Raw genomic sequence first — 13,215 nt, forward strand, 5'->3', positions numbered from 1 at the left:
CGACCAACGAGGCCAGACATTCAAATGAGCGCGACGCGAAACTCGAACGCACCCGCGCACGCCCACAAGGAGGAGGCGGGGCGAAAACCCTGAGGGAGGAATGACGCAGCGAAATTTCCCAAGCCGCGAGCTCGCCCGACGGTCCCCGTTCCCTCGCGCCGTGACGCCATCGCGCAGAGGCGTGCGTGAGCGAGCGGGCGAGCGCGGGCGGAGGGGGCGAAGAGGGAGCGAGGGAGGCGGGTCACGTGAGCCGGGAGGGTGCCGCCGCCGCCGCCTCGTCCCTCAGTCGGTCGGCGGGTCCCGCGCGGTGTCGCCCCCCCCCTGCCGCCGCCGCCGCCGCCTCAGGACCAGGCCCGGCCAGGCCTCGCGCTGCGCTTCCCGCCTTCGGCCCCCGGCGGCCGGAGCCCTTGAGGCGGTTCGGGCCCCGGCGGGGAGAAGATGCCGCCCTCCAAGTCCCGCAAGATCGCCATCCTGGGCTACAGGAGCGTCGGTGAGTCCCCGCCGATCCGTCGCCCGGGGCCCGCTCGGGGCCTTCCCCTACTCCTTCCCCGGCGTCCCCCCCCCCCGCCTGGGCTGAGCGAGGCCTCCGTGGGAGGGGGGGGGACGCGCGGAAAACCCGCCGCCGCCGGAAACCCGGTCGCAGGTGCGGCCCGAGGAGGAGGAGCCGGCGCGGCCCTGCCTGCCCGCCCGCCCGGAGCCTGGCGTTGCTAGGGGCCGCGGTGGAGGGAGAGGGGCGGAGGGGGGTGGTGATGGGGGGGGGGTCTTCCCCCTGGCAGCTGCCCGCGGTTCAGAGCCAGGGAGCAGGCCTCGCCTCCGGACAGAAACACGTTTGTAGGGAAACCGGGGTGGGGATCTACTTCCTGCTTTTGCCAGGGTTGTCCCGGCGTGGTTATAAATCCAATTTATATTCCAGATAATTCACAGCGGGTCGCCGGGTTAGTCTGTCTGCAGTAGTCGGAAAGAGGCAAGAGTCCCAGGAGCACCTTAAAGACTCACAAAAATGTTTTCTGGCAGGGGGTGAGCTTCCGTGAGCCACAGCTCACTTCTTCAGATACAGCTAGAAGGGGAATCCATCTGTCTTTTAGGGCAAGTTTCTTCACAAGGTTGATGGATTTCCATTCTGAACGGCTAAATGTGGTGCCTTCCGTGAAGGTAATTCACAGTGGGTAGCCGTGTTAGTCTGTCTGCAGTAGTAGAAAAGAGCAAGAGTCCAGTAGCACCTTAAAGACTAACACAAATATTTTCTGGCAGGGTATGAGCTTTCGTGAGCCACAGCTGAGCTGTGGCTCACGAAAGCTCATACCCTGCCAGAAAATATTTTTGTGAGTCTTTAAGGTGCTACTGGACTCTTGCTCTTTTCTTATATTCCAGAGCCAGCGTGGTGTAGTGGTTAAGAGCTGTGGTTTTGGAGCGGTGGACTCTGATCTGGAGAACCGGGTTTGAACCCCCCACTCCTCCACAGGAGCGGCGGAGGCTAATCGGGTGAACCGGGTTGGTTTCCCCACTCCACATGAAGCCAGCCAGGTGACCTTGGGCTAGTCACAGCTCTCTCAGCCTCACCTACCTCACAGGGTGTCTCCTTTCAGTGGTAGAGAAAGTCGGCATATAAAGGCCAACTCTTCTTCAGTTTCCATGTGGAGTCCTTGAAGACTGACAAGACGTGTCCCCAATGCAAGGTTTCGCGAGCTGGAGCTCATGGGCTCTCTGCCCCCGGTGCTGGCTTGCCTTGGCCATGTTTGCTCTCTGGGTCAAAACGATCCCACGTCTGTTGCGGAGGCAGGGGGGAAGATGCAGGGCTCTTTCAGTGCTTTCACACATAGTGAATAATGCACTTTCAATGCACTTCAACAATCACTTGCAAGTGGATTTTGCCCTTTCACACAATAAAATCCAGCTGCAAAGTGCATTGGAAGTGCATTATTTGGCATGTGTGAAAGCGCCCTTTGTTAGCACCATAAAAGGTGGAGCAGAATTTTATTTTCAGCACAAGCTTTCGTGGTCTAGATGCTCATTTGGTCAAGTTAGTGGGAATTAGATTTATATTTCTCTTCGAAAACATCTGAATAAGCCTCCTGCAGAAAGAATGTGCCCTCGTTGATCCCCCCCTCCAACTTTGCCAATCATATACCCAAGATCACATTTCTGAATTTTTCATTCATAAAGCTGGTGCTGTTTCCACTACAGTGCTGACTTATGTGCACGAGTTGAAGGTAGCGAAAACCTACTCTCTTACCCATGTAGTTTGTCACAGAAAATCGGCACCTTGAGCTTCAGTTTTGATCCATATGGTGCCTCGGTGCTACTCTGGTATGCCACAATTACTCTAGTCATGTGCTTTGAATGGACCAAAATAATCCACGCTGTCAGTCCTTCCATTGTTCTCATCTAGTGTAATACCACCGTGTGATGAAAGGATTTTAATGCGTATGAAGTAACATTGTATTCATTTCTTCAATGTTTATACCCCAGCCTTTTCTCTCTCCCCCCCCCCCCCCGTGGCCTGTCTGTTTAACTTGAACAGGGCCACATTTATTAATCATCATTGGAAAAGCAGCAATCTCATTGGGTAAAGGGCTCGTTTGATCAGAAAGGGATCAAAGGTATCTTTGAAGTGATGCTGGTCAGGCAGTCTGTAGCTTAATATGGAGGCTGACATGGAGAATGATTTCTAGCTGAAGTTTTATCTTACAGTCTTGCAACCGAAGGTCCCTCTTTTGTAGTTTTGCTAGAGCAAAGATACTACATAGTTATGTCAGCATGTCGGGCACTTCATAGAAACAGAAGTGATGTATTGCTTTTAGTCACTGCCCAGTTTTCCTGGCCCAGCCCCGTGAGGAAGACAGCTAGTACATTCCGTTGCCTGTGTTAAATTTGGACGTTCACCTCTTCAACCTCAGTGGCTGGTTACAGACAGTTCAATCTCAACCCTGCTTGACCGCTGATGAAACGGGAATAAGAGATCTACTGGTCAGAGTTACAAGCTGAATGAAACAAACCTGTTTCCTGCTCTGCATACTGTTGCTTTTGCCCATTGGCAGGTGTAAAACAAATATTTGAGATCTATGGGAGCTCTACAGGTAACCTCATCTGTAAAGTCTGGGATTTTTCTCCCTTCCCTAGCATAATCTTAATAATTTTCATGGTGTTGTCTATTCCTTCTCGTGATAAGGTGGCTTTGTTGCTTCATATTTTTTAATTTTATGGAGAGCCTTGATGCTTATTTTACTGAATTGGAGAAGCTGCACTTGCTTGCTATGATGAGTTTGTTATGATAGGATGCTGTTGTCTGAAGTCTTATTACGCCCTTTCTCCTTTGCATACTCTCTGACTTCCATTGCAAGTGATCCAAGCAAAACTTTGCAAAACAAACCAGTCATTTTGCAGTGATCAAAGTATAGACACTGTTTTCAAAGGCTCTGGCTTCAAATATCACTTTGTACATTTTATAATTGCTTAAAGTAGATTAGACTGGCGGCCTTTGAGGTTTCATTTTGAATCTTCCTGAATCAGATTAGACTGTTCAATGCTTTTTACAATGTAACAAGGTGGAGAGTGCCATTACGTTGAAGCTTTGGTCTGGACGTAAGCAGACTCAGTGAGGAAGTAGAGCCCAGTCTAGACAATGTAATGTGGACAAGAATTGTCTTGGGCTGGTTGACAGTAAAACAAGAAGTCTGATGGATTCTGGGTTGGGGGTCCTTGAGAAACATTCCCTCTCCAGCAGCTGCCTGTTTATGAAGGCCCTCATCAGTTTCAGATCTAGAAAATTCAACATTTCTTATTCTCCTGCTTGAATTTTTGACAGGTTTTTGCCTAGTAGGTGAAATAGCAAAGAAGGTAAACATAGTAAAGGGTGTGACCTCAGTTTCATTTATTCTTTCCCGTCGTTAGTTTGTACAAAAGTGACTGTCCATAGAAATGATGGAGCATATGGAATAGCACTTCATTTTTGCATGTATTTAGAGTCCATGGTTGGAATTCCATAAATGTAATCTCCAGGTTGCTGTTGGCAACCAGGAATTTCCTCCTGATGTGCACATCAGTGCAAGAGCACAGACTGACCCCTTTCCCAGCTTCCCCATACATTGTGCAGAAAACTTCCCTTCTGCCCTTAAGGGCCAATAGACCTTCAAATGATGGCATTCTTCAGGTATTCTGTTGTAAACAAGAGTACCGTTAAAAAGCAAGGTGAGTTGGAGAATAGCTTCAAAGTCCAATTAAGCGTATAAACAACCCGAGCATCAAGTTCAACAGTGGAAGCCAGTAGGAAAGTTACATCATAATGTACAGCTAATACTGAGCTTCCTCCCTCCTATATTAATGTAATATAGATTTTAAGCTGTGTGTGAGAATATGAATAATAAATCTCAGCACCTACTTTGCCATTTCTTTTCCATTCTAATCACTAAAATCTTATAGGGCACCTTTATTCCTCAGTATGACCCTAGTAATATTCAAAACACTTCAAGGAATTTAATGATCAAATAAGCAAACATTTGGTTTTTATCTACATGTGTGCTTTTGAACACATGAACTCATGAAGCTGCCTTCTACTGAATCAAACCCTTGGTCCATCAAAGTCAGTATTGTCTACTCAGACCAGCAGCGGTTCTCCAGGGTCTCAGGTAGAAGTCTTTCACATCACCTACTTGCCTAGTCCCTTTAACTGGAAATGCTGGGGATTGAACTGGGACCTTCTGCCTGCCAAGCAGATGCTCTACCACTGAGCCATAGCCCCTCCCCTCTCATTTTGGGCCAATGAGAGATATATATGGTATTTATGTGAAGTTGGCTACTGTTCTCATATACACCCAGTGCAGCAGGTTGTTCTGTTGCCATGAAATGGGGTAAACTTGCTTGAACCTTGGTTTAACAATAATAAAACCTTTGCTTTAAAATTGCGGTCTTCAGTCCAGAACCTTATCTTTATATTAACATATATTGTAAGTAACAATAACTGCTGATCTGGTATGGTATCAGTTCAGTGCATACTCTGGAAAGAAAGGGGCCTTAAGTTGGTGTAATCTGGTTCCCATAGCAATTCCTTTTCCATCTACCAGTGACTTCTCATGGGAATCCAGATGAGTGAAATCTAGGGGTAAAGCAGAAGTTTAAGATTGACCGGCTCCTGCATCATGGCATTAAAATCATTTTTTTGTTTTTGTTTCAGAGGTCCAGGGGCCTTCAGAAAGTAAAATAGGTATACGATAGGACTTTCTACGCATCTGAATTAAATTTAAGAAATAATGTACCTTGTGAATAAATAAAGAGAATTGGGAAAATGGGTACAGAAGGTGTACTATGTGCTTCACTTGAGGCACTCGGACAATCTGAAAATATCAATCGTACAACATATTTTGTGTGGTTATCTTGGGTGCTGATCTCAGAATGGCCCACAGAATTCTCTGGAGGAGGAGAGCCCACGCTGTAAAACCTTGTCTGCATACAGTGAAGTATCTTTGTACTAAAGGGTTACAATGAGCTTGAGATCCTTTTCTTGCAGTCAGATTTTGGGGTGGTGGAGGAGCAAAAGATCATAGAAGATCCGTATCTTGATCTCTCCTTTGTCAATTCTGAGCTTGAAGAATCAGTGCAAAGTTATCCCTTCAAAAAAATGTCGGTTCATGCTGTCGTTGGATTGGATTGCATGGCTAGTTTATATTATTTTATTGACTGTTCATTATGTATAAGGTATCCAGAAGCAGCCGGCACATCCATTTAGAGGAAAATATCAACTATTTGAGTTGACGCTGCGACTAAAATTGCTATATTATTTAAGAATTTCTATGCACGTGCTGCTTAAAGCTGTTCTTTGGTAGTCTTTTGGTAATGTTGGGGGGGTTTAAGCCATGTTCCTGGAGTCGTCTAGATCTTGCTTTTGAGCAGAAAGGCAGTTCATGAACGGTAGAGGCTGAAATGCCAGCTTTAATTAAAACCTTCATTTTATGCCTTTCTGTCATCTGGTGGCAAATCTTACTGCAGTGAACTTGTTAGTGGTAGCAGTAAACACTAGAGGCAGCATGCTTGAATGTAATATCAACTCCCTGGAAGGGTTGCTTAAGGACACTGTGCTAGAATTAACTCCTGAGTTGCCTGCTTGGCATTTGTTAGATTTTTCTGCTCACGTTTTCAAAACGCTTGCTCATTTGGCTTTGAACATATTTACTCAGGATGTGTTGCTTAAACATCAAACCCCCTTTCGCTCTTGTGTGTATATATAAAGATTGTTTCCTTTAAGTGCACCGCATAAACTACAGGTACACATTTTGATGTAATAAATATTGGGTTTTTATGCTGCGGAAACCTCATATATTTATTGTTCCTACAATGAAGCTATTTGACACTGTTAAATTCAGCTTAGCCTTGACCTTCCAGTTCAGTGTATTTGAATAATGTACTCTCACTATGTTAAGGGTTGAATTGCAATTTTCTTGTTGTGAATCAAAGGCCTTTTGGTGGCTTGGGTATTTTGTGCTATTTACTACAGTTTGGAGCAGTGGACTCTGATCTGGAGAACCTGGTTCGATTCCCCACTCCTCCACATGAGTGGCAGACGCTAATTTGGTGAGCCGGATTGGTTTCCCCACTCCTAGATATGAAGCCAGCTAGGTGACCTTGGGCTAGTCACAGCTCTCTTAGAGCTCTCTCAGCCCCACCTACCTCACAGGATGTCTGTGGTGGGGAAGGGAAGAGAAAGTGATTGTAAGCCGGTTTGATTCTTCCTTAAGTTGTAGAGAAAGTCGGCTCATAAAAACCAACTCTTCTTCTTCTTACATAAAGTATGTCTGTATATATCTTGGATGCTTTGCCTGTGAACACATTGCACCTTGTCTAAGACGTCATTTCTCTTCCTGTTAAGGCAAAAAAAGGCAGTTCTGGAGGTGATAATCAACAGCATTCAACAGAATTTAATGAGTGAAAAGACTGACTTAAAAACTCATTTTCTGTGTTTGGAACAGAGTGTGGAATTTTAATACATTTGCATTGGTACTTCCTGGCAGCAGGAGGCGTGCTCATATTCCCCCCCCCCCAGACATTTCTGCTTCTGATCTAGGGAACTAGGAGGTACAAAGCATTGCCTTATATGAAGGTCTCTTCCCCACTGTTTCCCAGACAAGTCACAAGACCTTCCTATCATTGTATCAATCTTATCTGTGTTGGGTTTGTCATCTTGCCCAGTCTCCACTCTGGCCAGGCTCTGGATAAGACCCTAGAACAATGTTGGGAGGGGACAGAAGTGCTCTGTGGGCTAGGGACTGCTTATGCTCTAAGGCAGAGGTTCCCAAACTGTGCTCCAGGGAGCTAGTACTCCACGAAAAGATTGGAAAGAAAAATACTACTGTCATTCGGCTTTAGTATATAGGTGCTAGGTGAAAATTAGTTCTCCGTGACGAATTTCTCTCCTGAAAAGTCCTCCATGACTCAAAACGTTTAGGAAACTGCTCTAAGGCATTGTATTGAGGGCTCCTTCTGACAGTTTGTTCCAGAACAGTTTATGGCAATTTTAGTGTATGTTTCTCAAGCAGCAGTACTTCTTCTCTTTCCCGATGCTGAGTGGAATAAGGGGTTTTTCAAAAGCAGTTTAGTATGGTGCAAAAAAATCAGTGTTAACATAGGGCATGCCCAGATCTCAGTATAGATCCTGGCCTTAGTGCCCATGTAAATGTTTGCAGAATGGCCTGCCTGAGGAGGAGGTCGGGAAGGCTCCCGCTCTCCTGGCTTTCTGCAAACTATGCAAAATTGAATTATTTAAGTGAGCTTTTCTATGCAGGCAATGGTAGCACTGCACAAAAGGCGAATTTTGCATCATTTAATATGGACCTGAATTTGATCCCAACGGAAATTGGTTTCAGGTAGCTGGCTCAAGGTTGACTCAGCCTTCCATCCTTCCGAGGTCAGTAAAATGAGTACCCAGCTTGCTGGGGGTAAAATGTAGATGACTGGAGACGGCAATGGCAAACCATTCCATAAACATAGTCTGCCTAGTAAACGTCAGGTTGTGACGTCACCACATGCGTCAGGAATGATCTGGAGCTTACACAGGGTACTACCTCTACCTAATATATCATGTTAATACTTATGCTTTGCTACTATTCTGTTTTTTGAACTTCTGGTTGGTTCTACAACCCAAATCTTATTTGGTTGTTTGTTGAATGTCCGGTCTTGTTGATTGTATTGACTCACGCTGTGTAATCTGCCTTGAGTCAAATGAGAAAGGCAGACTATAAATAATGTAAATAAATAAATATTTCAGTTTTTGATATAGCCAAGGAAACATCGCTCAGGAATGAGGTTTGGAAACAAGTATTACATGTCAATTTGTCTAATTTACCAGGCTGCAATCTTATGCACACTTACCTGGGACTGGAGGTAAATCCCATTCATTAGAGTGGACCTCAAGATGAAACAAGGATAGTGTTGTGCTGTGTGTATTGTAGCAGACTGGCAGTCTTTTTTCTGGTTAATCAAGCTATTTCTGATTCCCCTGTCTACTTTTTATAAATTCCAGGAGGCTCTACCTTTTGGGCTGCATTTTGGTCATTCCCAGCTTAGCACAACTTCCCACTAGGTGCTACTCATAAGTTATCAGCCATCACTTTAGAAACTTTTATTTTGTAGGAGAGAGTTATCCGAGTTCATAAATATTGCTTGTATTCATTCTTTTGTGTTTTCAGAATGGGAAGTCTGTTATAGGGCTAGCAGTCCATCTTTTCTACCAACAATAATAGCTTTAAACTAGCAAGAACCTGCGGTCATCATTCTGTTAACATTCTTATACCTTTATTTACGTTCCCTAGGCAAGGAGGGCTGGAAAATCCATAGTATGCATTTACCATAACTCCCAGAAATCGGGTGTGGGTCAGTGCCTAGAAATTTATCATCTTCCTTTGCCTTTTGTACTTATAAACCTGTCTTAAAAATTAACAGAGAAGAAGAAGAGTTGGTTTTTATACCCCACTTTTCTCTACCATTAAGGAGTCTCAAAGCGGCTTACAATTGCCTTCGTTTCCCCTCCCCACAACGGACACTTTGTGGGGTAGGTTGGGCTGAGAGAGTTCTGAGATAACCGTGACTAGTCCAAGGTCACCCAGCAGGCTTCATGTGGAGGAGTGAGGAATCAAACCTGGTTCACCAGATTAGAGTCTGTCACTCCTAACCACTACACCATGCTGACAATTTGGCTGGCTGTAATACAAAAATGTGTAAAAAAATTAAGTCAGAATGACATGGACATAGGGCCGTGTTGGCGAACCTATGGCACGCGTGCCGTTTCCGGCGCGCGTAGCCCTCTCTGCCGGCACGCAGCTCTCGCCCTCTATCTCAGTTGAGCTGCGGCCGGCACAAGAGAGGAGCACAGCGAGGGACCTCCCCACAGACGGCCGGGAGACAGGACGAGCGAGGGGGAGGCGAAGACATGTGCCGCCAGCTTCTGAGCGGCCCGCCGGCCAGCTGGGCATCGGACGAGCGGTGGCGGGGCGGAAGGCGAAGGGTCAGCCGCAGCTCAGCTGTTTGTCGGCGCCACTTGCCTCTCCAGCTCTGCCCCCGCCCGCCCTCACTCTGCTGCTGTTCCCCACCGGCGCCTCCAGGGCCGGGCTGGGTGAGGGGCCCACACAGAGCCAGGCCCAGGGGTAGCTCGGGTTATACTCTGGCAGGGCCGCCAGCGGGATCACCTACGTCGGGGCGGCTCTGCCGTCGGGGGCCGCGGGGCTGGGCGGCGAGGGGCAGCAGGGCCGGGGCCCCCGGAGCAGCACTGGCGGTGCCGTGGACGGGGCAGGCGGGGCGCTCCTCCGCTTGTAGCAGCCGGAGCCTTTTTGCATGGCGGCTGCACTGCGCTCTCTTCGGAGGGGGCGCCCTCTCCGACGCCCCCCTTTGCAGGCCGGGCCAGGCGCTGTGGAGGCGCCGCCAGCGGGCCAAGGAGCGCGCCAGACACCAGGCTGCCAGCGCGCCCCCCCACTCACCCTGCAGCAGCATGGGGAGGGGTGGGCCTGTCGCCTGGGCTGGAGCGAGGGCAGGGGTGTTGCCCCGGGGGCCGCACCATCGGCCGCTTGCCTGGCCTGGCCCCCTGGCCCCTGCGATCGGCCCGCGCTCGGCTGAGGTTCGGGCCCTTTCCAAGGCTGGGGAAGCGGCCGGGGGTCTCGGCCGGGCAAGTGGCGGCCACCGCTCTGCAGGAGGGAGGCCTTGGCCACGACTTCCTGGCGCTCTGGCTGCAGAGCCCGGACAGACTGGGAAGCCGGCGCCGGCCCTGCACCGCAAGGCAAAGCAAGGTCGGGGGGAAGACCCCCCCATGAGCGGCGAGCTCGCAGCTGCCGCCACCCCCCCACACCACAGGGTGCTGAGGCTGCTGCCTGCCGGGGCCCAATCCTGCTGTGGTTCTCCTGCCCAGGAGAGGCGCAATGCCCAGCCGCTGGGGCATGTCGTCTGTGCTGCCGTGGGATGTTCATCTTTGATGGGCGGGGGGGGGGGGAATCCTTCCCACCCACGGCTCTGAAAACATCAAACAGCTGGGCGCGGCTGCGTGTCCAGTAGGGGAGGGGCCGTGGCTCAGCAGTAGAGCATCTGCTTGGCATGCAGAAGGCCCCAGGTTCAATCCCTGGCATCTCCAGTTCAAGGGACTGGGCAATTAGGTGATGTGAAAGACCTCTGCCTGAGACCCTGGAGAGCTGCTGCCTGTCTGAGCAGACAATACTGACTTTGATGGACCGAGGGTCTGATTCAGTATAAGGCAGCTACATGTATACAAAACATAGTGGCATTTTAAAAAGTTGTTTGTATCATTGAAAGCTCTGTTATTGTGTTTTTCCTTTAAGGCACAAGATGTTAATGTATGAGTTGTTTTTACTAAACTAAAACCTCAGTATTCAGGTTAAATTGCCGCATTGGCACTCGGCGATAAATAAGTGGGTTTTGGGTTGCAGTTTGGGCACTCGGTCTCTAAAAGGTTCGCCATCACTGACATAGGGGATGGCAAAATGAACAGCAGTTAGACAGAAGGAAATGCCAGTAAGCTGTGCAATTCATAGAAGTTCTTCCCCCGTGATAGGAAAGCCATGACAACTCCGCCTGGAAATTTAATGGACTACCTGCCCACTTTACTTCCTTACTGAAATTTAAGGCAGAGTACACAATGCACTCTAAACACAATGCACTCAGAGCAGTATAAAATCAATCAACTGGGCACTGTTATGGGATGATAAAACTATAGTATACTGTTTAGTGCACTACTCTGTACAGTCAAATAGTATAATACAAACGATGAAACAAGACTGGATTGCAAAATGAGAGAAACAGTGCATCTCTGTAGTGTGTGTGTATAGCAACCCACCTAACATTTCTCAGACATTAACCATGACCCTATTCCCCTTATAAAAAGACTGTCCTGAAGATAGGCAGCAGTGTGTTGCATAAAATGGACAAAGCAGTGAGAATTGCCTAAAATTTCACAGATGTTAACTATGACTATGTTGGCCTATTCCCTTTAAAATGTTTTTTAAAACCAACTTTGAAACATTTGTCTGAAAGAAGGAGGAGTTGGTTTTTATATGCCAACTTGCTCTACCACTTAAGGAAGAATCAAACCGGCTTACAATCACCTTCCCTTCCCCCCAACAGACACCCTGTGAGGTCGGTGGGGCTGAGAGAGCTCTAAGAGAGCTGTGACTAGCCCAAGGTCACCCAGCTGGCTTCATGTGTAGGAGGGGGGGAAACAATTCCAGTTCACCAGATTAGTGTCTGCTGCTCATGTGGAGGAATGGGGAATCAAACCCCTTTCTTCAGATCAGAGTCCTCCACTCCAGACCACTGCTCTTAACCACTATACTATGCTGGGAGTGTAACATGGCCCAGCTAGCCTGATCTTGTCAGATCTCAGAAGCTCAACAGGTTCGACCCTGGTTAATACTTGGATGGGAGACCACCAAGGAATATCAGGGTTGCTATGCAGAGGAAGGCAATGGCAAACCACCTCTGTTAGTCTCTTTCCTTGAAAACCATACTGGATTGCCATAAGCCGGCTGTGACTTGTCGGCACTTTCCACATACAGGCTGCCTGTGAAGACTAAAAACATGCTTCTTTGAAGGAAAAAAAGAAACACCCCAGATTCTAGTGTTTGAGTTGACCACCTTCTCCCTCTTGCAGTCCTGTTTTGCTATCTCCATTTAAGAGCAGTCGCCTGGAATGTTTCTTCAGGAAAAGTAGAACAACATTGCTGCTTGTGTTGAAGAACCAATAAAAGAAGACCAATGTACCGTCCTTCTCGTTTTGTAATGGATTGAAACTGACAGAAGGAGCTTTGCTTGAAGCAAAACTGTCTTAGGGTATAAAATTGTGTGGAGTTACGGATAATTTTGTGTTGTCCAATGCAGTGGCTATTAAGAGTTGAAGAGCAGTTCAGTTGGAAATCCGATAAGGAAGTGTGTGTCAGATTCCTATTCCGTGAATAAAGATTACAAGAAATCTGATATTAAAGAATAGAGATGAGGCTAAAATGAGGTAATCCCTTGGTGGGTGATTTCTGCATAGTAACATTGGATGAGATTAGATGGAAGTATATTTTGGTAAGCTTTGTTATCAAGTAATAGGCTAAAAAAAGTAAGCATTTAAAAGTGCTTAAGGTGATTATCTGAAATCCACCTCTGTTTTAGTAGTTTAGAAGCTATTTATATATTTTTTGAAGAATTTATGGTGGAGAGTCAAAATAGACTGCCTAGCAACAGTGAGAACCTTGGCGATTATAGGCCTGTGAGCATAAAAGTTACTCTTTTTTAATGGACTTCCAAACAGCCCTCTCCTGTTTGGAAAGATCCCCTACACAGTTCTTAGCAAGCCATGAGAGAGAGAGAGCAAAAAGTAAAAGGTGACAAGACGAGTCTGATCTTTTCTCTCTTCCTCTTGGGCCTCTGTGTGTCTCCCTCCCAGCTGCAGGCAAAGAGGTTTGGGGAGAAAGAGGCTGTGCAAAACTAGGCTTGAGGGAAGGTTAAAGAAAGCTAATGCCCAAGAGGCACCCCTCTCCCTATGGCTTCTGCAGATGCCTCCATCCTCAGAAGATTGAGTGTAGGCAGTATTGGGTCAGTCCACAAGTATTCTTATGTAAGTATGAAATTTGCTTGATGCTACTGCGATAACTGCAAAGTCTGATTAAAGTATTTTGCTGTTGATAGCTTCAGAAGGTAGCCGTGTTAGTCTGCAATAAAACAGTTAGATTCGAGTCCGGTATC

At 47.4% G+C, this 13,215-nt stretch overlaps 1 protein-coding gene across 1 annotated transcript in view; it reads left to right on the plus strand.

Moving 5' to 3' along the window:
• The first annotated feature begins 362 nt into the window (after positions 1-362).
• The window catches only part of RHEB (Ras homolog, mTORC1 binding), a 35,294-nt gene continuing 22,441 nt past the window's right edge, over positions 363-13,215 (plus strand). Inside the window, exon 1 of the mRNA XM_056857895.1 lies at positions 363-490. Within this exon, the coding sequence (XP_056713873.1) occupies positions 439-490 (52 nt within the window). The 5' untranslated portion in view covers positions 363-438. The remainder of the gene's footprint in view (positions 491-13,215) is intronic.

Source organism: Euleptes europaea, chromosome 11 (genome assembly GCF_029931775.1).
Source record: "Euleptes europaea isolate rEulEur1 chromosome 11, rEulEur1.hap1, whole genome shotgun sequence".
NCBI lineage: Eukaryota > Metazoa > Chordata > Lepidosauria > Squamata > Sphaerodactylidae > Euleptes > Euleptes europaea.